Below are 27,684 nucleotides of genomic sequence, written 5' to 3' on the forward strand. Positions count from 1 at the left end.
CTTTAGAAAATTGTGATAATTTTTGTATAAATGGAAATTTTACTAACAATATAAGAAATCCAAATTATCTTTCTTTAAATACACGTATATTTATTGATCTACGGTTTTTTTTAATTATTTTTATATACAAAAATTTAAAACCATTTCATTGGAATATATATCGTATATGCATGAAGGAGGGTACAACGTACCATCTCAAAAAAAAAAAAAATAAAATAAAAATAATAAAAATAATCCAAACAATTTTTATGATTTTTTTTCCTCAGTGCTAAAAATAATAAACAATAATTAATACAACAAATTATCACAAGTTACAAAAAGCAAAATACGCAACAAAAACCTCAACCAAAACGTTAACAGCGTCGGCGTTTAATTAACTGAAACTCGTTTCGACTCTTCCTCTCTATTGAAGATTAAACAAAGAAATTCCGAAGAAAAACTTAAAATTAAATCATAGTCCACATACGTGCCGACAGCGAATGCAGCAGGTATGAGGCGAATACAGGCAGGCTGGCAGACAATAGAAAGGCTTAAAGCATTTAGCAACAAAATAGACCACATATAACTAGCTTACATGACTACTACTAGGCAAAATGTACAAACAGATGCACATATGTACATACATACATATGCTACTCATAGAAATAAAAACTTAAAGTTGTCCACAGCACAAATGCTGCTGATTTTCTTTTGCACAACAATGAACATCATCACCGCGTTGTATTGTGGTGTGGTGTAATGAACTAAAAACAAAGCAATAAAATAATAAAACAACTGGCATATCCAATTCTTACAAATCTACACATGTCCCTCATATAAATATGTATGCATTGTATTTACATAGATCACACTTATGGTCTATGGCCTATTTAAGTCTTTTGCATTGACAGCCAAATGTCTTTTTTGGGTTTCCTCAACACTTTCGAGTTGTCATAGGTCAAAGGTATTATAGTTTCGGCACATGGTGTAAAACTGTAGCATTGCAGCAACGTAACCAGACACACCAACATTTGTTGCTGCACATAATGCTGGGCCATACATGCTCTTGGTCCCATTCCATAGGGCAGGAATGCACATGGCGGCCGTTGTTGCACATTTTTGGAATGAAAATGCTCTGGATCGAACTTATCGGGTCGGGCATAGAAAGCAGCATCATGATGTATGGCCGAAGTGGGTATAATCAAGTGATTACCCTCCTGTAGCATAAATATCGAATTGGGTAATTCGTATTCTTTGGTAGTGAGACGCAATAGGAATGGATAAGGGGAGTGTTTGCGTAGAGTTTCTGAAAGTCATAGAAAGTCACAAAAAAAAGAGATGGATTAATAAATGGAATTAATGGTTTTTTTTATCATCGTTAATGATATGGTTGCGTAACAATAAAACCTTAATAAAAAAAGTTGAAAATTCGGGACAAATTAAACTTTGGTCCAGTTATATCTAATGGAAGATATGGTTGAATCTGACCATATATTTTTTTTTTGCTCGTGATTGTAAAAATAAATAAAAAGAGATCTGTCTTAGAAAAAATCTATGAGTCATAAAAATTTTACAATAGGTAGAGGTTAAACAGTGCCGGAGGTATCATCCCGGGAACAACAGGGAACTCCCTGTTTCACTTGACGGTGCTTCGACTTCTTATCCCTAAATTCCACAAATGACTGTCGATCACACAGATAATTCGCCACCCAGCGTTTCAGGCCTGGATGGAGGGAGGTGTTGGCAATGTCCTCAAATAGTTTGGCATGGCTGACCAAACCCAGCGTTTCAGGCCTAGATGGAAGAGGTGTTGGCGATGTCCTCAAATATTGGGTTGCCCAAAAAGTAATTGCGGATTTTTCATATAGTCGGCGTTGACAAATTTTTTCACAGCTTGTGACTCTGTAATTGCATTCTTTCTTCTGTCAGCTATCAGCTGTTACTTTTAGCTTGCTTTAGAAAAAAGTGTAAAAAAGTATATTTGATTAAAGTTCATTCTAAGTTTTATTAAAAATGCATTTACTTTCTTTTAAAAAATCCGCAATTACTTTTTGGGCAACCCAATAGTTTGGCATGGCTGGCATGGTGTTGAATGCCTTCGTTAGGTCCAATACCACGAGGACCGTCCTATCACATGGCCGTGGCTGATTGAAGCCAGGAAAATGTGTGCGAAATCCATGCTGATGCTCGGCGAATGGAAATTATCAAACGAGGCTCGGAAGGAGTAATGCCTCAAGCGAGGCTATTACTGAAAGGAAGTAAAAAGGAGGTCAGTAAAGCTATTGGTATCACAACGGGATACATAGGACTACGAGCTCACTGATATAAAATCGGCGCGACAAATGATAGCAAGTGTAGAGCATGCGGGGAAGATGATGCGACGTTGGAGCATTTCCTTTGTCATTGCCCGGCTTTTGAGTCTAACAGATACCGGCACTTAGGTGGGGACACAATAGCAGACATGATTCAACTAAGGGGCGTGATATGGAAAACAATTAAGGATTTTGTAAATAGCATGGAGGTTACTTTTTAGTTTTTAGAGCTCACAACAAACCGACTACTGGCTTAGGTGTATGTCTATAGTGGCATGGGGCAGATTAATATCTGCACCCTATTTTCAACCTAACCTAACCTAATGCCTCAAACGTCTTGGCTATTGGTGAGAGAAGGGAGATCGGTCTATACGAGTCCCCCAAACTCGGGTCCTTTCCGGGTTTCAGTAGCGGGATCACTCTGCCCATTTTCCAGACATTGGGAATTATAAGAGTGTTTAAAGACAGGTTGAGGACAGTGGTAAGGTACTCAACTCCAGGTAGATCCCGATTCTTCAGCATCAGAGTACATATTCTGCCAGCGCCCAACGCCTGTGGTGATTTGGCGCCACGGATGACATTCGTAACTTCGCCCACAGTAAATTGTGATGGCTGTCCATCGACCTGGAGACCACGCATACGTCGAATGGCTCTCCTGCTTGTCCTGTTATTCTCGGGATGCACAATAAATTGAGGGTTGTTGTTGTAGCTCCTGAAGTTGAACAAGCTCGTTCCGATCAAAAGGACTGATCGCCGCAGGAACAGGTTGGCCATTGGTTATTTAAATACGCCAATTACTTGCCTTGTCATATCGAACATCATAGGCACTCAGTATTTGTGCAGGAGCCGGTGCCGCTCGGCCTCTCACTGAGACTCTCCGCTAGATACCGCTGATTGTCCGCGACTGCCATTGCAGCTACTCCGTATGGAGCATTCCATTATCCTCAACCTTAACACCACACGGATCGGACTCAAAGTTCCAGCCTGTGTGATGCTCACAGCTATCCCATGACGGGTTGTTGTTGTTGCAGTGTGTTATACACTGAGGCGGCAGCCCTTGCCGATGAAAAACTTCATCGGGTCAATTCGGTTCATACAAGCGGCTGCCATGGGGTTGAGGTGGTTGTTGTCATAATGATATGTAACAGAGAACTCTATAAAAAGACGAAAGCCACAACGTCAACACAGAATTGGGATGTATACAGGGCTAAATTTAGAAAGCACAAATAACTGAAAACAGACTCAGAACAAATTCTGTGGAAGGACACCTCTGGGCAGCGAAAAATGCCAGCCTCATCACTTGGTATGGTATGATACACTTTGAAGGCGAAAAATGTATCGAAGATGATTCCTGGAAGCCGAAGGGAAAAGAAAACCAAGAACAGGCCTTATAATCATTCTTAATTGTCTAGTAAATGCCACCGTAGCGGCTGGGTTCGAACACTGGCGAGACCATAGAAAAAAAATTTTCAGCGGTGGTTTTCCTTTCCTAATGCTGGCAAGATATGTGAGGTACTATGCCATGTAAAACTTCTCTCCAAAAGAGGTGTCGCGCTGCGTCACGCCGTTCGGACTCGGCTATAAAAAATGAAGCCCCTTATCATTGAGCTTTAACTTGAATCGGACTGCAGTCATTGATATGTGAGAACTTTGCCCCTGTTCCTTAATGGAATGTTCATGGGCAAAATTTGCAAATGCCATTAGAATTTCTATTGTTCTGATTGGTCGACATGTCTGAACGGGTGGTTTTGGGTCGAGCTGAAACTCGTGGCCCTAAATTTGAACAGCTAATTCTTACTCTACTCTATCTTTCAGTTGAAACCCATATTGTTCCTATCTATCCACATGACTTCTAGGGTGTATAGCGGTAAGACCTTTTTGTATTGTTTAAAATTGTCAACTCACCATTTAATATCTGCTTCAGGTACACCAATTCATTAAGGGCATCTTCAGTTAATTTGCTTTGATGTTTTGCCAAAACAGCACGAATTTCTGAGCGTGCCATATGCTGTATGTCTGGCTGCAGAGCTAGTTCATAAAGGCAACATGATAGTGTCGTAGTCGTTGACTCCAAACCAGCCAAGATGAAACTAAAGGCTTGACCAACAATTTCCTGATTTTCCAATTTCTTATACATTTGATTGCGTTGACTTATTTTGCGAGAATCACACCAAAGCTGTAGAAAATCAAAGTGACTGGATTGGGTGCGCTGATATTCACGTTCCGTCAGTTTTTCCGCTATGAGTTTCTGGAAATATTGTGTGGCCATGGGCGAGTACACGTGATACTGGAAGAGGCGGGCCAAGGATGGAAACCAAAAAGCCAAATAGGCCTTGTAAATATTAAAATTGGATTTGGTATATGATTTGCACATATGATGGAATTGGGTGTTGCGATAGCGCAAGGAATCGCCCTCCAGGCCAAATGCCAGCGATGAAATGCAATCAATGTTAAAACCCTCCACCAATTCGGTTACATTTTGGGCCGCTACAGTCTTAGGGATTTTATCCTTGAGCGAGTTTTCAAAAGTCTGCTGTACTTTTAGCAAAGCCGGTAATAGGTTTTGCAATTTTTCTTGCCATTGCAATGATTTCAGCTTAAGATGCATATGCTGCCATTCGATGCCATCCATTTGCAATTGATTTTGGGAAAGCACATCATCTTGGATGTTGTAATACAAACCACGATCCATAAAATATTTAGCGTCTTTGAGCAATATGTAGTTAATAGAGTCGAGATCTAATATGAGCAACATGGGTTTCAGCAGGGCAAAGAAGCCAATAAATGGCGCTTGACCTTTGTACTTGTCATAGAGGGTCTGCAGCACCTCAGCTACATGGCGCTTACGACCGACACCCTTTAGATGGCCCCAGGGTTTTTTGGGCTTCTCATGCAAAATGCCGCGGCGTTTCCAATGGCCCAGGGCAACTTTTATCACAAAGTAACACACAGAAGCAGCACCCACCAGGGTGAAAAGAACGCGTTGGAGAAGCTCCATTTGTTGTAGAGGTTTTTGTTTTTTTTTTTTTTTGTTATAGATAAGTTAGAGTAGATAATACAAGGTTTACCGTTTAGATTATTGCACTGTTGGTTATATATTCAGGTATATGATCGATTTCAAGCCATGTCCAAAAGGACAAGCCATTCGTTTCGTTTTAGGTCTGGCACTGAGAGTGAAAGCGAAGTAATGCTATTGGAATTGTCGATGGTTTCAGCCGTTCATTATGCTTCTTTTTTCCCTGTATTTGAATGTAAAATTTTCACTCAAAACTTTCGTGCGCTTATCGAATTTCTATTTATTATTTTATAACGCTGAGTGTTCAGCATGCTTTCCAAGTTAACGTATGCCAGCCGCTTTCATAGTTCTGTTGTTGGCCAAGAACAGAACTTCTATAAACGTTTATCAGTTGCTGTTTTGTGCTTTTGTGCTGCTGATGATTGCGGTATTATTTGCTGCTTATTCTAGTAGTTGGGAGGGGGATTTATATCGTTTGTTTGCCCTTTAACGTCTACCCTTGAAGTGTATAAACATTTGGGTTAAACAATTGGTTGGTAGTTGTGAATCTAGAAAGAATAGCATACAAATTTACTAGTGCGTGGTCTATAGTACAAATGTTTCAAATATGAGCAGAGTTCTTACAGACCCCTACTAAGGTGAATTTGAGTTAACAGTCACCCCCTTTTAAGAAAATGTGTGTGTGTGTAGGTGAGTGTGGTTGTCAGTTCAAATGTTTATCGATTTTATTTTAGATATGGTAGACACAAATTATAAAAGGAACTATCGACAAATTCTTTAGTATTTTGCCACCGTATATAGCCTTTGCTAATGAGATCTTCAATGGATACCGGCCCTCCAGAATAATGGGGATCCTGTAAAGAAAAAAAAAGTAGAGGCTTCAGTAAAGATTTTATATTGAACAAATATTCGTAAATATTTCGATATATTGGCATTGTTTTGTAAATAAAGTACCTTAGCAATCTATTTTTGTTTTTTTTTTTCACGAACCTCCCATTTTTTATACAGATTATCATTGTTTATATGTTAAGCTTTGTACTTGAGGTGTGCACGTGAGTTGTCGTGTTACGCATGAGTCACCTGATTCGTATGTGATATCCAAATTCAATCACGTGATCGTGCCTGACCGTTATTAAATAAAAATTTTTCGTGCGTAAGTGTCAGTGAGTGAAATCATGCTCACGACCAGTGTTGCCACTCAAGAAAATTATTTTCTACCAAAATTTAAGAAAAATCCTTTTTTTCTTTTTCTAAAACTCTTTAACAATTTCATTTTGTCACATACCTCTTGTAGATTTCTTATGTCATTTTTGTCAAATCGCTCGCAGTATGTAGTCTGCCATGATCGTGTTTCTAATGTTAATTCTATTTCTACTGGTGTACCCCAAAGTTCTGTCTTGGAACCTGTTTCGTTGTTCAAAACAATGTTGTCACCAGCTCAAACCACTTCAATGGCTGATATCCACCAAAAGAAGGTTATGCTGTCTGTTTGGTGGGATTGGAAGGGTGTGGTATACTTTGAGTTGCTTCCAAGGAACCAATCGATTAATTCGGATGTTTACTGTCAACAATTGGACAAATTGAATACAGCCATCAAGGAGAAGCGACCAGAATTGGTCAATCGTAAAGGTGTCATATTCCACCAGGACAACGCTAGACCGCACACATCTTTGGTCACTCATCAAAAACTGAGTGAGCTTGGCTGGGAACTTTTGATGCATCCACCATATAGCCCTGACCTTGCACCATCAGACTACCATTTATTTCGATCTTTGCAGAACTCCTTAAATGGTAAAACTTTCGGCAATGATGAGGCTATAAAATCGCACTTGGTTCAGTTTTTTGCAGATAAAGGCCAGAAGTTCCATGAGCGTGGAATGCTAAATTCGCCAGGAAGATGGCAAAAGGTTATCGAACAAAATGGCAATTATATATTTGATTAAAGTTCATTCTAAGTTTTATTAAAAATGCATTTACTTTCTTTTAAAAAATCCGCAATTACTTTTTGGGCAACCCAATACAATATATACCGATAATTTTCAGTTGTTATGTACAACTGGTACGTTAGAAAGTTGCATCTCGAACCTTGATGAGTTTGTCAATGGGCTCGGTCAAATAACTTAACAATTAACATTGATAAAACAAAATGCGTGGTATTCAATCAATACTCTCCTCAAAATATTATTGTTCAAAACAATGTTGTCACATCGACTGATACTATGACCTCATTGGGCTTTGGGTAATTGATTTCGATATTGTATTTTCCTTGCACATTGCACATATCTGCTCCAAACTAAACTTTATACTTAAAAAGCTCTACAATTTGAATGTTATTTTACCCGCACAAATAAAATATATGCTGGCTCATTCGTTGCTGATGTCTCATATATTGTATGGTGCTGACGTATATTCCGGATCCAATAGGACTAATCTGCTTAGGCTTCAAAAGTGTTTCCATAGCATACTACGGTTTGTTTACGGTCTTCGTTGTAGACGAGACTACCAATACTTTGCGAAACAAATACTTGGATGTTCTTTTAAGCACTTTCTCCATATTATATACCTCTGCTTTTTCTTCAATAACATTAAGTACCGTGAACCTAGTTACCTTCTTCCTTAATCTCAATTCTTGCATTTAACCCGGAATTCTCAAATTCGTATTGAAAGTTTCAATCATGTTGTATTTTTAAAGATCATTTGTAATACGCTTGTCTAGGCTATGGAATACTCCTCTTTTTTACAAAAAGAGTGATAAGGTTTTTATTGTTTGAAAGACAATTTCCAACTCCTCATATTTACAAATTTTCGTTTGTCATCCAGAACAAGAAATTTCAAGGCTACCTTGTTCAAAATAAGAAAAGTGACAAAATCAAGGCTGACTTGTTAAAAAGAATGAAAATTACAAAATCAAAGTAAAAAATGAAAAACAAATAAAAACAAAGCTAAGTTGTTAAAATAATTAAAAACATTTTAAATTTCAAAGTAAATTATTTCCAGCCGCCACAAGTCTAAGCTAATCCAATATTTCTTATAGGCAACTCAATTGAATTCGTTGTCATCACTGATGATATCTCGAATTTGTTGCTTTTTCTTGGTGTTTGAACGGATAATTGTGCGTTAGGCTATGTTACTAATTTTTATAAAAAAACATTTTTTTAGTTATTTATTTTAGTGATAGTAATATATTAGATTTTAATATTGATTTTTGTATTATGAAAACTTGAAAATTTTCCAATCTATCAATGCTAAGCCCAGGTGGACGATTTTTTGTTAATAAAAATGAATGAATGAATCCTATTAAATCCGACCAACACCTACCAAATGTTCTACAAGCCAAGAATGGGGTATATGTTTTTATACCCGCCACCGAAAAGTTACCCATTTTGCGATTCTATTTGTAACAAATCAATAAATGTGCAACCCTACAATGTATATAAACTAGATCGTCGTTATATTCATAGACGATCACATATCAGTCCATCTGTTTGTTGAAATCACTATACAGCTTAAAGTTCAAAGATGCTCTATATCTTGATATAGCACTCTTTGCCGGTGAATAACTTGAGTTTTTAAAAGTCGTGGTTTTGTCAACTGTGCCGAGCTTGGAATAAGCGATCTCCCAGTTTAAGGGCTTGAGCTCAGAAATACGCTTTTACTACCCAGTTACAGTGTGTTGCATGGACCCCTCAACGTCTAAGTATGGACCAGGTTTGACCATATCCCTGTTTTCCGATTGAAGGTATTGAACACTCAAAAGCCCCATTTTACGAAAGCCAGAATTTACGAAATTTGGAAGAAATCAACACTATTTTCTACCAAAATTCCATTCAAAATCGTATTGAAAAAAATGGACCTAAGCAAAATCTTAACTCGATATCTCGATTTTTGGAGCATGTAAAATGGTTACAACAAACGGACAGATATATCGACGGAAGTACAGATATTAGATTGAGATAAGTTTTGGCACACATTGTGCACGGCTGTCCCTTGTAGATCTGTGACCGAAATTGATATGATGGCCAAGCGGATCACAAATGCCCTGCCCCAGTCCATGCCACCACCGCGAAGACATATTTTAACCATATTTCGTCAATGCTTCATTTATGAACCCATAGCAGCTATATCTAAATATAGTCCCATCTCCACCATATTCAGTAAGTCTATATTAGGGTCTAACACAACACTTTGAATACGAATATGGTAATAAAATTTGAGTCTAAGTATCCATCGGGCGGCCCCAACACCATCAACACTCCTACAATCAATATCAGAATATTCACTCTTTTTCCTGAAAATTGTTGCAGTGGGACCCCTAGTAACAGTATTTGGCACTTCGACATTCATGGTTTTATTCTGCACTCAAAGCGAATACACAGAAACGACAAGAAGTGAAATAACTTTAAGTCATCCCCGACGATTTATTCAGTAATTTAATTGGTATTTATATATTTGAAAAACCTACCAAAAATTGAGGTCAGCCTAACAACCTACCAAGAGAATAAAAACCTACCAACTTTGGTAGAAACGTACCAAAAACGGCAACACTGCTCACGAGTCATGAAAAAAATCACAACTCAAGAGACCCGGAAAGGGATAGCTGTGAGGACCACACAAGCGGGAACATTAGGGTCTGACCTGTGTGGTGTCAATTGCTGTCACGAGAAGCTTAGTTCCGAGCTACCCGTGAGAGGTCGGGCGGCTCCGGCTCTTACACAAATACTGAGTGCCTATGATTCTCTATATGACAAGGCGAGTTATTGGCGCCTTAAAATAGCGAATGGCCACCATGTTTCCGCGGCGATCGGTCCTTTAGACCGTGACGAGCTTGCTCATCTACAAGAGTTTGACGAGGATCGCCACCTCCATATAAAAATGTGGCTATAACAACAACAACTCAAGAGAAAATCACGACTCACGAGACACCCACGACTTACAAGACACCCACGACTCACGAGATACTCATGTCTCACGGGAAAATAACGACTAACGGTAAAAAAAACGAAAATGTTTTGAAAAACGAAATAAATTAACTAATAAGCTGTTATGCAGTGATGGTCGATTTTTAAACCCTCCACCATAGGATAAGGATATACTAATTTCGTCATTCCGTTTGTAACACTTCGAAATATACGTCCAAGACCCCATAAAGTATGTATATTCTGGATCGTCATGAAATCTGAAGTCGATCTAGCCATGTCCGTCCGCTAGCACGCTAACTTTCGAAGGAGTAAAGCTAGGCGCTTGGCATTTTGCACAAATACTTCTTATTAGTATAAGTCGATTGGTATTGTCAATGGGCCAGTCGGCCCATGTTTTGATATAGCTGCCATATAAACCGACCTTGGGTCTCGACTTCTTGAGCTTCTTCTTATCCGATTTGACAGTAATTTTGCATAAAGTGGTTTTTTAAAACTTCCAACAAATGTGCCAAGTATGGACTTCATCAGTCTATAACCTTATAAAGCTACCATATAAACCGACCTTGGGTCTCGACTTCTTGAGCTTCTAGAGTACGCAATTCTTATCCGATTTGGCTGTAATTTTGCATAAAGTGTTTTGTTATGACTTCCAAAAAATGTGCCAAATACGGTCTACATCAATCTATAACATGATATAGCTGCCATATAAACCAATATTGGGTCTCGACTTCTTGAGCTTCTAGAGGGCGTAATTCTTATCCGATTTGGCTGAAATTTTACACATATCGTTTTGATATGACTTCCAACAACTGTGCTAAGTATGGTGTAAATTAGTCCATAACATGATATAGCTGCCATATAAACCCATTTCCCTTTTAGAGGGCCCAGTTCTTATCCGATTTGACTAAAATGTTGCATGAAGTGTTTTGTTATGACTTATGACGATCACCCAATTTGACTTTTTAAGCATCTCAAGGGCCCAATTATTATTCAACTTGTTTGAAATTTTCGAGGCAATATTTTTTTATGACTATATCGGCATGACAAGTACGGTCCATATCGGTCAATAATTTCATATAGCTCATATACGAGGGTTGCCTTTTATATTTCGAGATTAGAGACAAAAAAAAAACAAATATAAATCATCGAAAATCGTTTGGTAGTTTTTCAAAATATTCCCCATTAAGATCAATTCACTTTTGCATGGGTTTGAACCAATTGTCGAAGCACTTTTGCCATTCTGATTGAGGTATCTCCTAAACATGCATTCTGAACGCATTAACCGCTTCTTCAGGTGTCGAACAACGTGGACCTCTCAATATGTTTTTTACGTACGGGAATAAAAAAAGTAATTCGCTGCCTTGTCAGGCCGGGTGACGCATCAAATCGATGTTTTGAGTGCTCAAAAATGCAGTTGTATGAGCCGTTGTGTGAGAGCTCGCATTATCGTGGTGAAGAGTGATCCGTCTTCGGCTGTTGGTTTTCCTGATTTCTTGGAAGACAACTGGCAAACAAATGGTTGTGTACCACTCAGAATAGACTGTTCTGCGTTGTTCTAGTGGTACGATTGCGACATGTCCAGATTTTCCGACAAACGGGCTATCATTTAATTGGAAGTGCTTCGTTTGCTAGCAACTTTTGTTGGATTTGGCTCATCTTGAACTGCTGTTTACTTTCGAGCTCATGCGCGTAAATCCACGATTCATCAGCTGTTACGATGTCTTTGACGTGTTTCGAAGCACCGCGATCGTAACCTTAAACCATTTTTTTCAACCAATGGACACTAACATTTTTTGCGCGATTAACAAATTATCTGAGATCCAACGCGAACAAATTTTTTGATTGTCAAATGTTCATGCAATATTGAATATGTGCTAGTCCCACTAATGTCTGCGGTTGTCTCTATGTCACGATAGGTCATATGACGATCTTGCAATATCAGTTGGCGCACAGAATCAATGGTTTTTGGAACAACAACTGATTTTGGACGAACTTCACGAAATTGGTCTTGGAGTGAACTACGACCTCGTTTGAATTCACCATACCATCGATAAACACTGGTCCTTGATGGAGCTTCATCGCCAAAAATTGATCGACATGAGTTAATCCATGTCAAAATTTGTATAAAATAAACGCACGAAAATGTTCACAATTTAATTCCATTTTTTTGGGCGAGATGAATCTTTTAAGTTACTGTAAAGAACGCAAATAGCGCTCGTATGTTAAAACTTTCTGAGTAAGTATAACCTCAAAAATGTCAAGCCTTACGATAGAGCTGTCGCTGTCAGTTGGCAGATTGCAAAGCAAGGGTTGTCCAATCCCGAAATATAAAAGGCACTTCTCGTATATTTGAAAAAGTAATTCGAAGAACTTGACAAATGCGATCCATGGTGAGGGTATATAAGATTCGGCCCGGCCGAACTTAGCACGCTTTTACTTGTAAACATTTAAATTCGTGCGTTAAAGTAACGTATGATTTGAGGCGCATGGAAAAAATTATTGTTCACTTCATGGAAAAATATTTTTTCAACCGCGAGTCGTGAGTGTCTCGTGAAACGTGAACATCTCGTGAGTTTATCGTTAGTCGTTCTTTAGTAAAATTTTTGTCTCATGGGAGTGTGTGAGTCAACATAAAAATGTTGCGCGTGAGTGAATACAATCTTTTTCTCATGAGCGTCCGTAAGCGTGAGTGAAAAATCAATCACGCGCCCATCTCTACTTTGTACACAGCCTTGTCGAACATTGCACCCATGCGAAATGATCTTATACAAAATAATCATTTAAAAACAATTCAATGGCATCATTCTGTATGTATTGTATGTACATTAGAGTGTCCCAAAAAATAAAGAGTATGTTTTTGAAACGCATACCATCCATTTGATCCCAATAAGCCAAATACGAAGTATTATGGCGATCGGTTAACGATTACTCGTACCGCCACGACGCACAGTGGGGAATTTGACTTCAAAACTGTCGTTTAACATTCATAGAAAATTATTATTAGTAAAAACAGCAAAAACGTTTGTTATAACTGCAGAACGTTGGCCGAAAATGGTACAGCAGTAATTTGTTGCTAAAACAGCAAACATTTTTTGCTGTTTTTAAATTTTAAAAAGAAAAAAACTGCTCAAAAATGTCGTAAATATTTTTGTATTCCTTCTTATCTATCAATTTAACAAGCATTTAATGAAAAATTATTCCAATTTTTTTACAATTTGCTAATTTTTGATTGAATTTAAATAACAGCAGACAAACCAACTATTGGGTTGCCCAAAAAGTAATTGCGGATTTTTAAAAAGAAAGTAAATGCATTTTTAATAATACTTAGAATGAACTTTAATCAAATATACTTTTTTACACTTTTTCCTAAAGCAAGCTAAAAGTAACAGCTGATAACTGACAGAAGAAAGAATGCAATTACAGAGTCACAAGCTGTGAAAAAATTTTTCAACGCCGACTATATGAAAAATCCGCAATTACTTTTTGGGCAACCAATACTTCAGTAGCAGAAAAAAGTTTGCTGAAAATACCAAACACTGTCTGTTGAATATTAGTAGTTAATTTTGCTGCTACTTTAGCAGTTATTCTGCTATTACAATAAAATTCCACAAATTAAAATCATTGGATAACAAATGCGATTTCCACCTTAGTTACAAAAGAGAGACAGACGGTCTATCCGCAAAGCAATGATATGCAGACAGACGGACATGGTTAAGCCAAATCCGCAGAAATTTCTGAATCAAACTACACATTTTATCATAGCCACAGTAGTGATGCAGTGTACAGTTTGTGGTTTTGTAATAAATTCCACATAAATGTATACTTAGTTTACCATTTTCATGCTGGGACCTAAAATACTCAACTAGATGGCTTAGAAAGCACTACATCCAACTTTGGACGCAGTGGCGGCACGAGTTATCATTAACCGATCGCCATAATATTTCATATTTTGATTATTGGGATCAAAAGGAATTTATCTATTGGGTTGCCCAAAAAGTAATTACGGATTTTTCATATAGTCGGCGTTGACAAATTTTTTCAACGGCTTGTGACTCTGTAATTGCATTCTTTCTTCTGTCAGTTATCAGCTGTTATTTTTAGCTTGCTTTAGAAAAAAATTGTAAAAAAGTATATTTGATTAAAGTTCATTTTGTTTTATTAAAAATGCATTTACTTTCTTTTAAAAAATCCGCAATTACTTTTTGGGCAACCCAATATTTGTAAAAAAAAATCTCCTTTATAGCATGGGACGGTCTAATGTACGTACATATGTGCATACATATGAAGTTACTCAGGTTATTGGAAAGATAAATCTGATGTATAAATGAATTTTCAATGAAAACATTGCACCCATCACAGAGTGTAATTAAGTTTCGTTAAGATCAAGGAACGTCAACGGGTATGGCGACTTTGGAAAAAGTACATAAAAGCATTCTGATAGTCATAAACTTGGGAAGATTGTGAAGGTCCAGGAGCAATTTATTTGTGAAAAATTTCAAGCAACTCACTATTATCGGTCTTATAACAAGTATAAAGCTAAACGCAGGGGTTCGAATCCTGGCGAGAACATCAAAAAAAAAATTTCTTAATGCTAGCGACATTTGTAAGGTTCTGTGTCATGTTAAAGCTTCTCCCCAAAGAAGTGCCACAAGTCGAGAGGATCGGTTCTGGGTGCCTATGATACCCGACTTGACAAGGCGAGTTATTGGCGCCTTTAAATAGCCAATGGTCATAATGTTTCCGCGGTGATCGGTCCTATGGACCGGTACGAGCTTGCTCACAATTGGATAGCTACTTCTACATATAGATGTGACCATAACAACAACTCATAAAAGTTGGGTACATTTGGGAGATATTCAGTCATCTATATTCGATACGAAGAGGCTTAGTTAAGCGCCAAGCTGAATCCAATCTTGTACGCAGAAAGTCCAAGGAGCACGGATGCCTCAAGCTTAAAGTTCCCCCTTTGGTAAAACGATTTCCAAGTCGTCAATAGCAAGCAAGGAACCCCAACCACAACAAAATAAAGAGTGATCCAAATTCGAGCAACGCCAGGTTTTTAACATCCGCAGTCTAAGGGTGATCTTCGTTGCCACAAAAAAATTATATCGAGTAGAGCAGTCAGCGTCTCCCTTGAGATGCTCCATATTGCTTCTGAGATGTTATTTTTATTGTGTTCATATTTATATGTGGACACAAACGAACAACGCTTGAATTTTATTATCAAAATGGGAGTTCTGTTAAAAATTTTTCAAATTCAAAATTGTGTTCAGCGACGAAGTTAAGTCAATGGGTACGTAAATCAGCCGAATTGTCGATTTTGGAGTGAAGAGCAGCTAGAAGCATTGCAAGAGCTGCCAATGCATCCAGAAAAGAGCTACCAATGCATATACAGTTTGTTGCGGTTTATGGGCTGGTGGCGGCATTGGACCGTACTTCTTAAAAGATTATGCGAATCGTAACGTAACTGTGAATGGTGAGCGCTATCGTGAGATGATATACAACTTTGTTTTACCCAAAATGCAAGAGCTTGACTTGCATGGCATGTGGTTTCAACAAGACGGTGCCACATGCCACACAGCACGTGTAAACATTGGACTTAGTGAGAGGCGAGTTCGGTGAAAAATTTTTTTTTCACGTTCGGGACCGCTCAATTGGCCGCCAAGATCGATTAAACACATTTAGGCTATTTTTTGTGGGGCTATGTTGAAGCTCAAGTCTATATAGGCAAGCCCGCTTCAATTGACGCATCGGAAGACAACATGATAGCATTCATTCGTGAGATATAAATGCATGAAATAATCTTCAAACATTAAATTATATGGACCGTACTATTGATTCAAATAAAGAATTCATGAATTTGTCTGAATTTTATGTTTTTTTGAAACGTTCCTATAGCTCTTAAAAATCACCCTTTAGTTACTACGTATCTTGTTTGCACCGTTGAGTGGAGCTGACGAATTTTCCTGTAACTCGTGAAAGGCCATTATTTTTTAAAGAAAAATGTAAGTCACTCAAGGATAGCTGTGATAGAGGTATCCATTAGGCGGTTGATGATCTGTGTCTGTTTCCAGTGGAGCGGCAGATCTAGAGCCCAACAGCTGTGAATGGTGAGCGCTACCAGCTGGCGTGGTAGTATCAAGCCGTTGCATGTCCGCTACTGAAACCTCGACTGGTGGAGCGGCTGCTCCAGGCTCCAATAGACGACAAACGACTGGTCAGCTGGGGCTTTTGACGAAGACACCTGTTTTGAGTCTTAAGGACAAGGCCGAACCTATTCTTTCTTTTGTATGCCTATAATTTGCCTAGGCCATTGGCCTTCCCCGGCAAACCACCACGTTCTTTAAGAGGTTGGAATAAAAGAAGACGCATCGCTCTCAAGTTAATTGAGAGGCTCCCTAAACTGGGCTCGGGAATTCGCTGCACAGGCTACCCCAAAGACAACACGTCTAGATTGGGAAAATGCACCGCAGTCAGCCAAAAGGCTGCGTTCACCAGGAGGGCATCCCATGCCTAAAAGAACTAGGGCGAATAATAGTAAGATGGGTCCAAAAACCTATGCTAATCTCCCTAGGGACAGTTTGGTGATAGCAGTTGTCGACAAGGCAGAAGAACAGAGCTGCATGCCTAGGAATAATTGGAGTGGTATAGTCAATGGACTGCCATCAGTATACTCCGATGTCCTTGCGGAATTTCCCGGGTTTCCTTCAGTTTGTGACGATGCAGGCCGATATCAGCCTGGCCGATACAGACTAATTGCTTTCGGGGATCAACGCCAAATTGAAATGTATCGTTGTGCGCTAAAGACTGGTGCGATTTGGCCCGGTGCAGCACTAGATTTAGTCAAGAAGGAAGATATTACTTCTCGACCAATGGCACATGCTTGGATACCAAGGATTCCCCCAGATTCTGAATCGATACTTGGAAGTCTAAGTGAATGTAATCCCAATCTTGCAACCATCGACTGGAAGATTGGTAGATTGGATGACGCTGATGGTGACCGGAGACATGCAGTATTCGTACTAAACTCGCAGACCTCCCCAAGTCTGAAGGGGTTGTATGCTACGGATTCAACAAGTTGAAACTGAAGGTCTAAAGAAGCGGTGGGGTTGGGGAATCAGGAGACGACTCAGCAGTTGTTACTGAACACAAGCCTGAGGAACTATCGACCACATTGCTAAAGTCTGGCAGCAGCAACTAGTGAAGCATGTAAGGAAGAATCGTCGACACCGCAAGAGTCCAGTGTCCTGAGCAAGAGTGGTTCCACAGCTTTCTCACCTTGCCCCTGGATGCGTACGGAGCTCATCATTACAAGATCTAACGAATCTTGTAAGGATAAACTCCTGGTGGAATCAGAAGACGAGGCTAACACAACAGTGGTGGAAGTTTTGAATCCTGACTATGGTCCGGTTTCTACAGATAAAACATGGTAAGGCCACTTCGGCGCCACTAAAGCTCCTCCTGATGACAGGGGGAGTTTGCGTGGTTCTTATCTAGGAACCATGGGAGTGTGGAGGAATAGTTCGTGGACTATGAATTCCGGGATTTAAACTACTCAAGGGTATGGGGAATGGGAGACACAGAGCCTGTATTCTTGCAAAGAGCAGTCTAAATGTTTTTCCTCTTCCGTCGCTAAGCATTGAAGATTTTGTAGCGGCCTGCCTTGAAATGAACAAGTCTCAGACCTGAATGACTCGCTTGTGTTTTAGCATGTCCTAGTGTCAAGCCAAGGGGCAAACAGCGACCGCCATGTTGGACCCCAGAGCTGGTTGGCCCAAGGAAGTACTGCAGAAAACTCTTCAACAGAGCATCCCTTGCCGATGAAGAACTCCATCGGGTCAATCCATAAGCACAACCGGCGGCTATGGGATTGACCCCCGCACTGGTTATCCGAGGACGCTACCAACTCGGCTACCGGGGCGCCTACTACTACTCAGACTGATAGCTTCAGTAAATTTTTTGTAAAGAAAAAATTCTAAAAGTTTTTTTTCATATTTGTATTTTAGGAAGGATAAAAATCGATTTTTGGGCATGTTAACTCGTAAACTGCTGAGACCTTCATATCCAAAGCAGCTTAACCAATAAATTACTTTCCTCATTGATGGCTAATCTCATTCTAGACAAGCTATTTATGTTTTTTTAACTTAATGATACTTAATGTTCTAGGAAGGGGTTTCAAACCAAGGGGGTTCAAATTCTTCTTGCTACATATATACAAATTAGTTCATTGACTATCCCCCCAAAATATTCCTAATATTTGTCAACAACAAACACAAAACTTTTAACAAAGTAACGAGTACAAGATTTGTTTGAGAATCTGTTTTCGTATAACAAATACTCGTCTCTACATACTTAAATATGCACAATAACGTTTAATGTTAATTTTTAAAATCAGGTTCTATGCATAGCAGCTTTCCACAAAAACCTATGCAAAGACATTGAACAAGTTTTGATTATTATACGAAACGTCATCTGTTTAGGTAAAAAATAAAGGCAACGTTTTCAAACAAAGTTGGCAAAATTCGAATCTAAATAAAATGCTTGAAAAGACGCCCTCAACTGTCGCAAATCTTTCATCGAGTTAGCTAAACAGATCACAATTTACTTATTCTATTTGCTGGACCTCATTTATATCCCAAGGAATAGTAGACTAAACGGGCTTGCAAGACTAGCAACCACGTAATAATTCCCTGGAGAACTGGGTATGTCTCTAGCGAGATATGCCCAATCTTTGAAAAAAGCCCAAAGGGCTACTAATGCCAGGTGGTCACAATTTGCCTTATACCAAGAATCTGACCTCGAGAAAAAATTTTACACTTATGCTTACGAAATTGGATAACCGATAGTCGAGTACCTGGCCAAATAAATCAACCTGTCTCTCGAAACTCTTGTTGTTATCGATGTCTAGAAAATGGGTAAGGAAGAATCTTGCAGATTCTCTTCTAACGCTAGTGGTGAAAATACTTGATACACTACTCTTTTTGAGCTGTGTTAGAGAATATATCAAAGAGTTGAGCCTCGGCATGGACTTCGCAAATTTCACAGTACGATGACTGTTTTGCATGCCATATGTACGTGATCTCAAAAAGGTCGAGCTGAGATTGAAACGTTGAATCGCGATTTTTTTGTGTGTCCGTCGGTCGTATGTGGAACTCAAAAACAAAAAATGAGCGAAACAGGGAGTTCCCAAGTTGAGGTGATATCTCCTCTTCTCCTACTCAAAGTTTGGGCGAAATCTCCTCTATCAATGGAAATTTGCGCATGAACATTCCATTAAGGAACAGGGGCAAACTTCTCACATATCAATGAGTGCTGTCTTATTCATGTTTAAGCTCAATGATAAGGGACCTGCTTTTTATAGGCGAGTCCGCACAGCGTGCCGCAATGCGACACCTCTTTGGGAGGAGGTTTTTACATGACTGGCATAACATTTTTTCAAATGGCATAGTTCCTCACAAATTTCGCGAGCATTAGGAAGGAATAAATACCGCAGAAATTTTTTTCTCAGGTTCTCGCAAGGATTCGAACCCATGCGTTCAGCGTCATAGGCGGTCATGTTGACCTCTGCTCTATGGTGGCCTCTTACTTCTCTATTAAACCTCTAATTATTCGAATAGAAGGAATCATATGCGGAAGTTGTACTATTATGGCTTCAGGCCACCACGTTAATAAAATAGGCGTTAGACTAAACGTCTGTCTTATAAGTCACGCTGAATATTTTGCTACAAAAATTTGAAGATATCCGTCAGCATAACTTCTGTTACTGTGGAAGTTAGATGACAGTTGAATGTGAGAGTTGATTACTTAACGATTCAGACTACTCCAAAATACTTTTTGTCGTATTTGACAGTCCGGAATAAAAGAAATCACCAGTGCTTCAACTCGACCACTTTATAGGGCGCACCTACCAATTCGCCGAAATTTGGTATGTTGATGAGGTTTGTCTCCAGAAACACGAATATGGATCCCGTTTCAGGGATCTAATCGCACCTGTATCCACTAAGGGGACTTGAATCAGCCACAGAGGAATCCCCTCCAACCTAAGCATTATTGGTATCAAAGATATTAACGTGTAGATTTCGAATATGAATGTCGACTGCAACGCAGATACCTGCCATCATGGCTCAAACCCTATGTACAGTAAACTGCATTTGATCTTAAGTATTTGGGCGTGTTCACCTCCTTGGTTAGAAACAGCTCACTACTTGAAAATGTAACTCCGTGACAACTAAAACACAAGGCAATGGAAAACAACGCGCAGAAGTTTCAATATGCAATGGAAAACAACGCGCTGAAGTTTCAATATGGGTAACATGCAACATGCAACAGCAAAGTGGGCTACCGAAAGTGGCCTACCGAAAGTTCACCTCCTTGGTTAGAAGCAGCTCACTACTTGAAAATGTAACTCCGTGACAACTAAAACACAAGGCAATGGAAAACAACGCGATGAAGTTTCAATATGGGTAAGGAAGCTCTATGTGCAACAGCAAAGTGGGCTACCGAACGTGGCCTAGATATAAATCCGTGCAGGACAGACATAGTTATTTTCAGCAGGAGATACAAGTTGATACAGTGGAACCTGTCTCCTTGGATGGAGAGAATGTTCCATTTTCAGAAAGTGCAAAATGCCTGGGTGTTTTGGTGGACAGGAAATAGAACTATAAATCCAACATTTTAGAAAGGACAAGAAAGGCCACACTTGCCCTATATACCTGCAAGAGAGCCATTGGCAAAAGTTTGGGGTTTAGACCGCGTGTCATGCATTGGGTATATATTGCAGTTGTCAAACCTATATTGCTATATGGTGTTGTGGTCTGGTGGACGGTGCTTCAAAAGTCCACCTACTGCTCAATACTTAACCAGATCCAAAGGATGGCTTGTTTGTGCATCACAGCCGCACTGAGGACGACACCATGCATTGAATTTAATGCTACATCTTATGTCTCTGGACATTGTGGCTAACTAAATTACAGCGACCACTGCCGTGAGGCTAAGGGAGTTTTCTCTCTGGTCATGTGGCGGCTACGGGCACTGTGTTATCCTTAATACAATATCCGATGTTCCAGGCAGTGTGGATTACACCCTACCTGAGCCGCTTTTTAAAAAAAAAATAAATGTACCACTATTTCAGATAGAACCAATTGGAACTACGATGCCCCTGGTAACAGAAGTTACATAGACTTCTATACGGAAGGTTCCAAACTAAACGACCAGGTGGTCTTTGGGGTGTACTCTAAAGATCCAGAACTGGTCACATCAAATAGGTTACCCGACCACTGCAGTGTGTATCAAGCAGAGATCCTTGCATTTAAGGAAGTGGTGGAATGGCTGAGACATAATATCATTACGACGATTGAAATAAATATTCTCACACAGCCAAGCAACCATTAAATCCCTGGAGAACGTATTTCTGAACACAAAAACCGCCCTCGACTCTTCCAGATCTTTCAAAGAGATGGCTGAACAGTTCAAAAATCACCTCTTCTGGGTGCCGGGCCACAGAGATATCCCAGGGAATTGTAAAGCGGATGAGCTTGCGAGACTAGGAACTACCCTACACATTCCAGGGAAACTGGAATCTGTGGGTATGCCTCCAGCGACATGTAAACTAAGTTTTCAGGACCAGGCCCGAAGGACAACCAATGATAGATGGTCACAAAGAGGGGGCTGTGAGCATTCTAAAACTATGTAGCCTAAACTAGACTTGAAGAGTTCTACTGCTTTGTTGTCATTGGCTGGAACAAACGTCCTAGTCACTGTGTGACAGGTCACTGTCTAATCGGAAAACTTGCCGACAGACTGAAGGTTCCCAGCAACGACTTTTGCAGAAGCTGTGAAGATATCGAAGAAAAAGAGACTATAGAACACCTTCTGCGTGTGTGTCGCCCACCAGCAGTTAGAAGGAGTTCCACTTTAGGTTCTCATTTCTTTGAGAACCTGTCTGATTTAGCGGATGTGAACAATTGCAAGTTTTTGGGCTTTTTAAAGCGAACTGGACAGTTCAACGATAGGAATTAGAAGGCATCTTCCTTCTTCCGTTCCTGCGGTATTACAATGGACGAAAACACCTAAACACCTAGTCTGATGGCAGGCTGCCTTTTAAACCTAACCTAACCATAATTCGATCAATTAAAAAATTAATTGAAATTGTCAAAATTTGAAATAATTTTTCTTAATTGAAAGAGGATTTTTTTAATTGAATTTTTTTCAAATATTGTGTGCAAGCGCAGCTAAAACTCACTCGGTCACGCCAGCACCGCAACACCTGGTCATTGATGACAAGCGTGTTTTCAAGACTCCACTCCACTCCAGTCCCATCCTTGTTCTATTAAATACTTTTCTTCAAAATATGGCCAACCTTGCAACAGACATATCCTCTTCAGGGACCATACTTTAATCTCACAAAGCTTCGTTAGTCCCTTAGATCTCTAATGTCATCAAATTACTGGAATTCTGTCTGTACAATGTGCATGTACAGTGTACTTGTTCCAGTCCTCAGTAAAGGCCTCCTCCCAAAGTCGTACAAATCAGTCGCAGACAAGTTATTCTGATGAAGAAAAGAATGCGCTTGAGTGAGCTTTTGTAGGGCTTTAAAATTGCAAAATTCGGAAAATAAAATAAAAGAGCTATGTCCCGTCACTATAAAACCCAGACATAAGCAAAAGTCTGGAAGTCTCGGATGCACGTCACATCAAGAATAAATTTGTAAGTCACCCGACCATTGTCGCTATTCGTCCATACAGTTTTCCACTTAGTCGTACAAATCAGTCGCAGACAAGTTATTCTGATGAAGAAAAGAATGCGCTTGAGTGAGCTTTTGTAGGGCTTTAAAATTGCAAAATTCGGAAAATAAAATAAAACAGCTATGTCCCGTCACTATAAAACCTAGACATAAGCAAAAGTCTGGAAGTCTCGGATGCACGTCACATCAAGAATAAATTTGTAAGTCACCCGACCATTGTCGCTATTCGTCCATACAGTTTTCCACTTAGCGTCAATGGGCTCCAGAAGAAGCGCCTTGAGTCGCCTAATATTCGCTTCTACAAGCTTAGAAGCAGTGAGATAATCCTCGCGCAGTAATGGAATACCCTTTCTCACTCTGTAAAGAACAGCCACCCTCATGCCACAGCAATTTGCGATAAGGTAAAAAGTCACTTGCCAGCAGCACTTGGGTTGCTTTGTCAGCCTTGTTGACCACATACAAAGCAACATAACTACATGCTGTCCAAGCAATACCTTAAGGGCTGCTATCGCAGAGACAATCCAAATTATCATCTTGTGGATAGGTATCTACCGCCCAGAAGCCATAAGGGGCTAGACAACATTCATGCAGACACGGTAGCACCTGCAGTGAATAGCTACTGGGTGAATGTACTGCTTGGAGAATGACCACCTATCATTACACCAAAAGAAATTTACCTCCCCCGGCAAACCAGAGCAGTTCTGGCTCAATTACGCTACGGCAGATGCAACCGATTCAAATCCTATAGAGCAAGAATTGATGCCAACGTGCGGAATGTGAGTCCCGATTGTTACCGGGTAACACATGACAGCCGTCATTTGTTAACTCCTTCGGCAGACCCACTCGTCTCAGACCCAGATCCCTCTAGACGCAACCCACCTTAGTCGCAGAGTTCCTTGATCTGGATATTCAACAGAAACAAGCAGACACACTGATACAACAACAAGCCAGGAAACCTATTCTCTCCGAAACAGTCACTTCAACATATTTAATAATCGGTACGTTTTTGAAGGTAGCTCGAATCGTGGGTGGATGACTCCGTGAAAATATGCTCTTCAGCATCATTTTCTCGGTTTGACCTACACGACGTCATCACCAGCACGAAAGCTCCATTCGCGCACCCCGAGTTTCCAATGCAAATTTGGAACTTTCTTCACTAGGATAAGTTGCTCATCCGCATTTCCAGTGATCTTAAAGCATTCAGCCGAAAGTCTCAACATTTGGCGTTCAGTAGAAAACCTGTTTAGACTCAGCACTAGAGCGACGCACAGAGGAGAAATAACCAGAACTGTCATTATGCTGTTCTACGAACTGCAACAGCAAGCAAGTGAATGTTACGGAAGCGGTAAACAGCTGTGGAATGAATGCTACTTCGAAGATGATACGTCGGCTATAGTATCTAATACAGTTAAAATACCACAACAGACCAAAGTGATTGCCACGAGATAGATGTGAGCACTACACGGGCTGGAACTTTGTCTGATCTGTGTGGTGTCATGAGAAGCTTAGCTAAGAGCTTCTGGATGTGTCCACAGGCTGCAGATAGTGGAATGATTCATAGGGAGTAGCTGCAACGACAGTTGCGGAGAATCAGGGGTTTCGAACGGAGAGTCTCAGCCAGAGACCGGGCGGCATCGGCACTTGCACAAGTGCTAAGTGCCTATGATTGGCGACTTTAAATAACCAATGACCACTTTATTCTCGCGGCGATCGGTCCTTTGGACCAGAACGAGCTTGCTCACCTACAGGAGCTCGACGAGGATCTCCACCTCCACATGAAAATGTGGCTACAACAACAACCAAAGAGTTGGCCCCTTAACTAATTTTTAAAAGATGCAGCCACCAAAATTTTTAATATGGAATTGGTTCAAAATGCTATTTATGTGTCCCGTTTGTAACTAGGTCAAAACGATGTATGCCCACTGTTTATCTTTCCAGCTTATCCTACTCAACGTATAACCAGTTCACTCCGAACACACCCAAGTTGTAGATTTCCTTAATGTGAATATTTTAGAGAAACAAACCAACTAATAATGGATAGAGACACCATATATACAATAAATACATTCCAACTTACCACAACCAATAGATATGAGTCCTTGCCATTGCTGTGAATACCCGCTATTCCTTTTGATGCCGCATCCATATCGCCTCCCATCATAACAAAACCTCCATAATCACGAAAATATTTCAACAATTCCGCTACATGTTTGCTCAAATCATCATTCTTTGTGACATGTACAATTTTACAAGGCACATCGTAGAGTGTGTCTACCGTATAGAAGACCTCTAAAGCTCCAATCCAATCGCGAGAGCCCACAAAACGTGGTGACTTATCCTCAATACGAACTAAAGTCTGTTGAATTTCCAGCAATGAGGGTATGTTAAGCTGAGAATGCCACTGACGCTTATGCAAAATCCATGATGCCATTGACTGCAATGTTCGATAGGCACATCCCCAGCCATTGTCGTGAACGCCATCGCACCCATAATGATAATAAGTAAAGTCACCACGTGTTAACTGTGTTTCGTAGGATGCATTCGAATCCGCATCAGAAGTTAAAGATATCTCAGGCAACGCAATGGATTCAACAATGCCATGTCGAAGCAAGTCATAGGCATACGTTTTGAGGGTTATTGCCTTGGCCTCGTCCTTGACGTCACACTGCGCCATTTCAAGGTTGTTTACTTTTTTAACGCCTTTTGTTTATAACACAATGTTTAATGTTTTTGCTCTTCGATCTTTAATGTGTAATTTACTCCACACTCCACTTGACACACTCTTTGCACTTTAAACCTTACTAACGAGTTTTTTTATTCTTTTAATCACCTCTTAAGCTTCACGATTCATTTCAATCGCAGTTATTTCTCACATTTGCTTGAAACTATTACGAAATTGTCCATTAATTCACACAGCGAATAGTAAATACTTTGTTTAATATTGCGACGGACTTTAAACGCGTCTGTCCAATAAAATAGAATCATAACAAATACACTAAACAAGTCAAGCTGTCAATTGGAAATAAAAAACAACAAATTAAAACAACAAATGAGAGCAACAACAACGTTGTATTTCAATTAAAAGTTGACACTAAAGCTCGCCATTTGAAGTTTTGCAGCTGTTTTGGCGATATTCATTATGACATGGGCGTAACCCACAAAATGCCGCACAACAGACACAGTGTCATTCAAATGTAACGATTTGTTGTTCAATTTCAGGTTATGATGCAGGGCACGGGTCTAACAAACTCGGTGGCTAGCCGTTCACTTGAAGGCTTTAGTTGAATTGTATATGCCCTCGAAGATAAAAAGAAGACGAAAGGACGAAAGAGAATAAGTTGAGGCATTGAGGAGCGATGCGTTGAAAAATGCAACTCTGCAGACAGAAGTCAAAAATCGACGCTCAGAAGTTAAATAATTTTTAACTTTGACTAGAAAAACACGTGTGGCAGCACGAATGACCTTCGCTTTCAAGCGTCAATGTTCAAATTTTTCTAATTTTTCCTCGTCGCTTTTGTGGGATTTATGTGCAGAGATTCATTTTCGCAACTCGACGCTCAAAAACAATGCTCATCGCCCTCGCTGAAGGGCTACTACAGCAACAATAAAAGAAAGAGAACCAGGCGGGCCAGAGAGTAGCTCCCATCAATGAGAGTCGCATCTAGTCTGGCACTTCAGGCTTCTAAAGTAATTCGAATGACGAGTGAGCTAAGTAACTCGCGGGAATCTAGGTGCTCGACTCCTTTTCGTTTCCGCAAAACCTGTAAAAGCCCGTCTGCAACAGAGTCTAGCGCAACGTCAAAGAACATGATGTGGAAACGACCAGTCGACAGTCCGAGGTCTTGCCCAAGATAAGTACCGTAAGGTTCCGTGCAATGCTTGGTTACAGGACCTTGGCACGGGATAGCTGTGAGCACCACACAGGCTGGAACATTGAGGTGCGATTTGTGTGGTGTTCATTGCTGTTACGAGAAGCTTAGCTGCGAGCTACCGGCGCGTCCACGGGTTGCGGATAGTCGCGGACAATCCGCGGTATCGAGCGGAGAATGTCAGTGAGAGGTCGGGCGGCACCGGCTCTTGCACAAATACTAAGTGCCTATGATGCTTAATATGAACAGGTGAGTTAATGGAGCCTTTAAATAATCAATAGCCACACTGTTCCCGCGGCGATCGGTTCTTTGAACCGGAACGACCTTGCCCACCTACAGGAGCTTGTCGAGGATCGCCACCTCCACATGAATTTTAAAGGTTGTCTCATTTGTACAACAACATAAAAACCATAAAAACAACAAAAAAACCAATCGCCATGTTGCCATCAAGCTGACATTTTGCCAACAAACAAAGAAATGCGTGTGTGTGCGTGTACGTGTGCAGAAAGTGTGCGTACGTTAGCAGAGAATATGAGAGAAAGAAGATAACAACAAAGGGCAAACAATGCAAACAAAATTCTGTCATCTTAATGCTGTCAAATCTGGCAGGCTTTTAACAGCTGTTTGCGTGAGACCACCTTTTTAAATCCGCCTTGCTGCGTATCGTACGCTTCTCATTTCAGTTTAAATACTTGGCAGTTGGCATTGAACGCATTGCGTGATGAATGACTGTAGTTCAACTAGCGTTGCCACTACAGAAAAAAAAAAATGTTCCGACCAAAATTTTCAAAAACCTACCAAATTTCTTCTCATTCGACCAAAATTGTAAACTTAATCCAAATACACG

At 40.0% G+C, this 27,684-nt stretch overlaps 2 protein-coding genes across 2 annotated transcripts; both read right to left on the reverse strand.

Moving 5' to 3' along the window:
- Positions 1 to 210: 210 nt before the first annotated feature.
- LOC106080793 (probable cytochrome P450 6u1) lies at positions 211 to 25,995 on the reverse strand. The gene is made up of 3 exons (XM_013242355.2): positions 25,799 to 25,995; positions 4,197 to 5,855; positions 211 to 1,285 (listed from the first exon to the last, which is right to left on the reverse strand). Exons 2-3 carry the CDS (start codon positions 5,287 to 5,289, stop codon positions 870 to 872), a joined length of 1,509 nt encoding a protein of 502 aa, XP_013097809.2. The 5' UTR covers positions 5,290 to 5,855; positions 25,799 to 25,995; the 3' UTR covers positions 211 to 869.
- On the reverse strand, positions 5,862 to 25,792 carry LOC106080794 (probable Ufm1-specific protease 1). Its single transcript, XM_013242356.2, has 2 exons — positions 25,046 to 25,792; positions 5,862 to 6,161 (listed from the first exon to the last, which is right to left on the reverse strand). Exons 1-2 carry the CDS (start codon positions 25,640 to 25,642, stop codon positions 6,033 to 6,035), a joined length of 726 nt encoding a protein of 241 aa, XP_013097810.2. The 5' UTR covers positions 25,643 to 25,792; the 3' UTR covers positions 5,862 to 6,032.
- Positions 25,996 to 27,684: the final 1,689 nt, after the last annotated feature.

The sequence above is a fragment of the Stomoxys calcitrans genome, chromosome 5 (assembly GCF_963082655.1).
Source record: "Stomoxys calcitrans chromosome 5, idStoCalc2.1, whole genome shotgun sequence".
Taxonomy (NCBI): Eukaryota; Metazoa; Arthropoda; class Insecta; order Diptera; family Muscidae; genus Stomoxys; species Stomoxys calcitrans.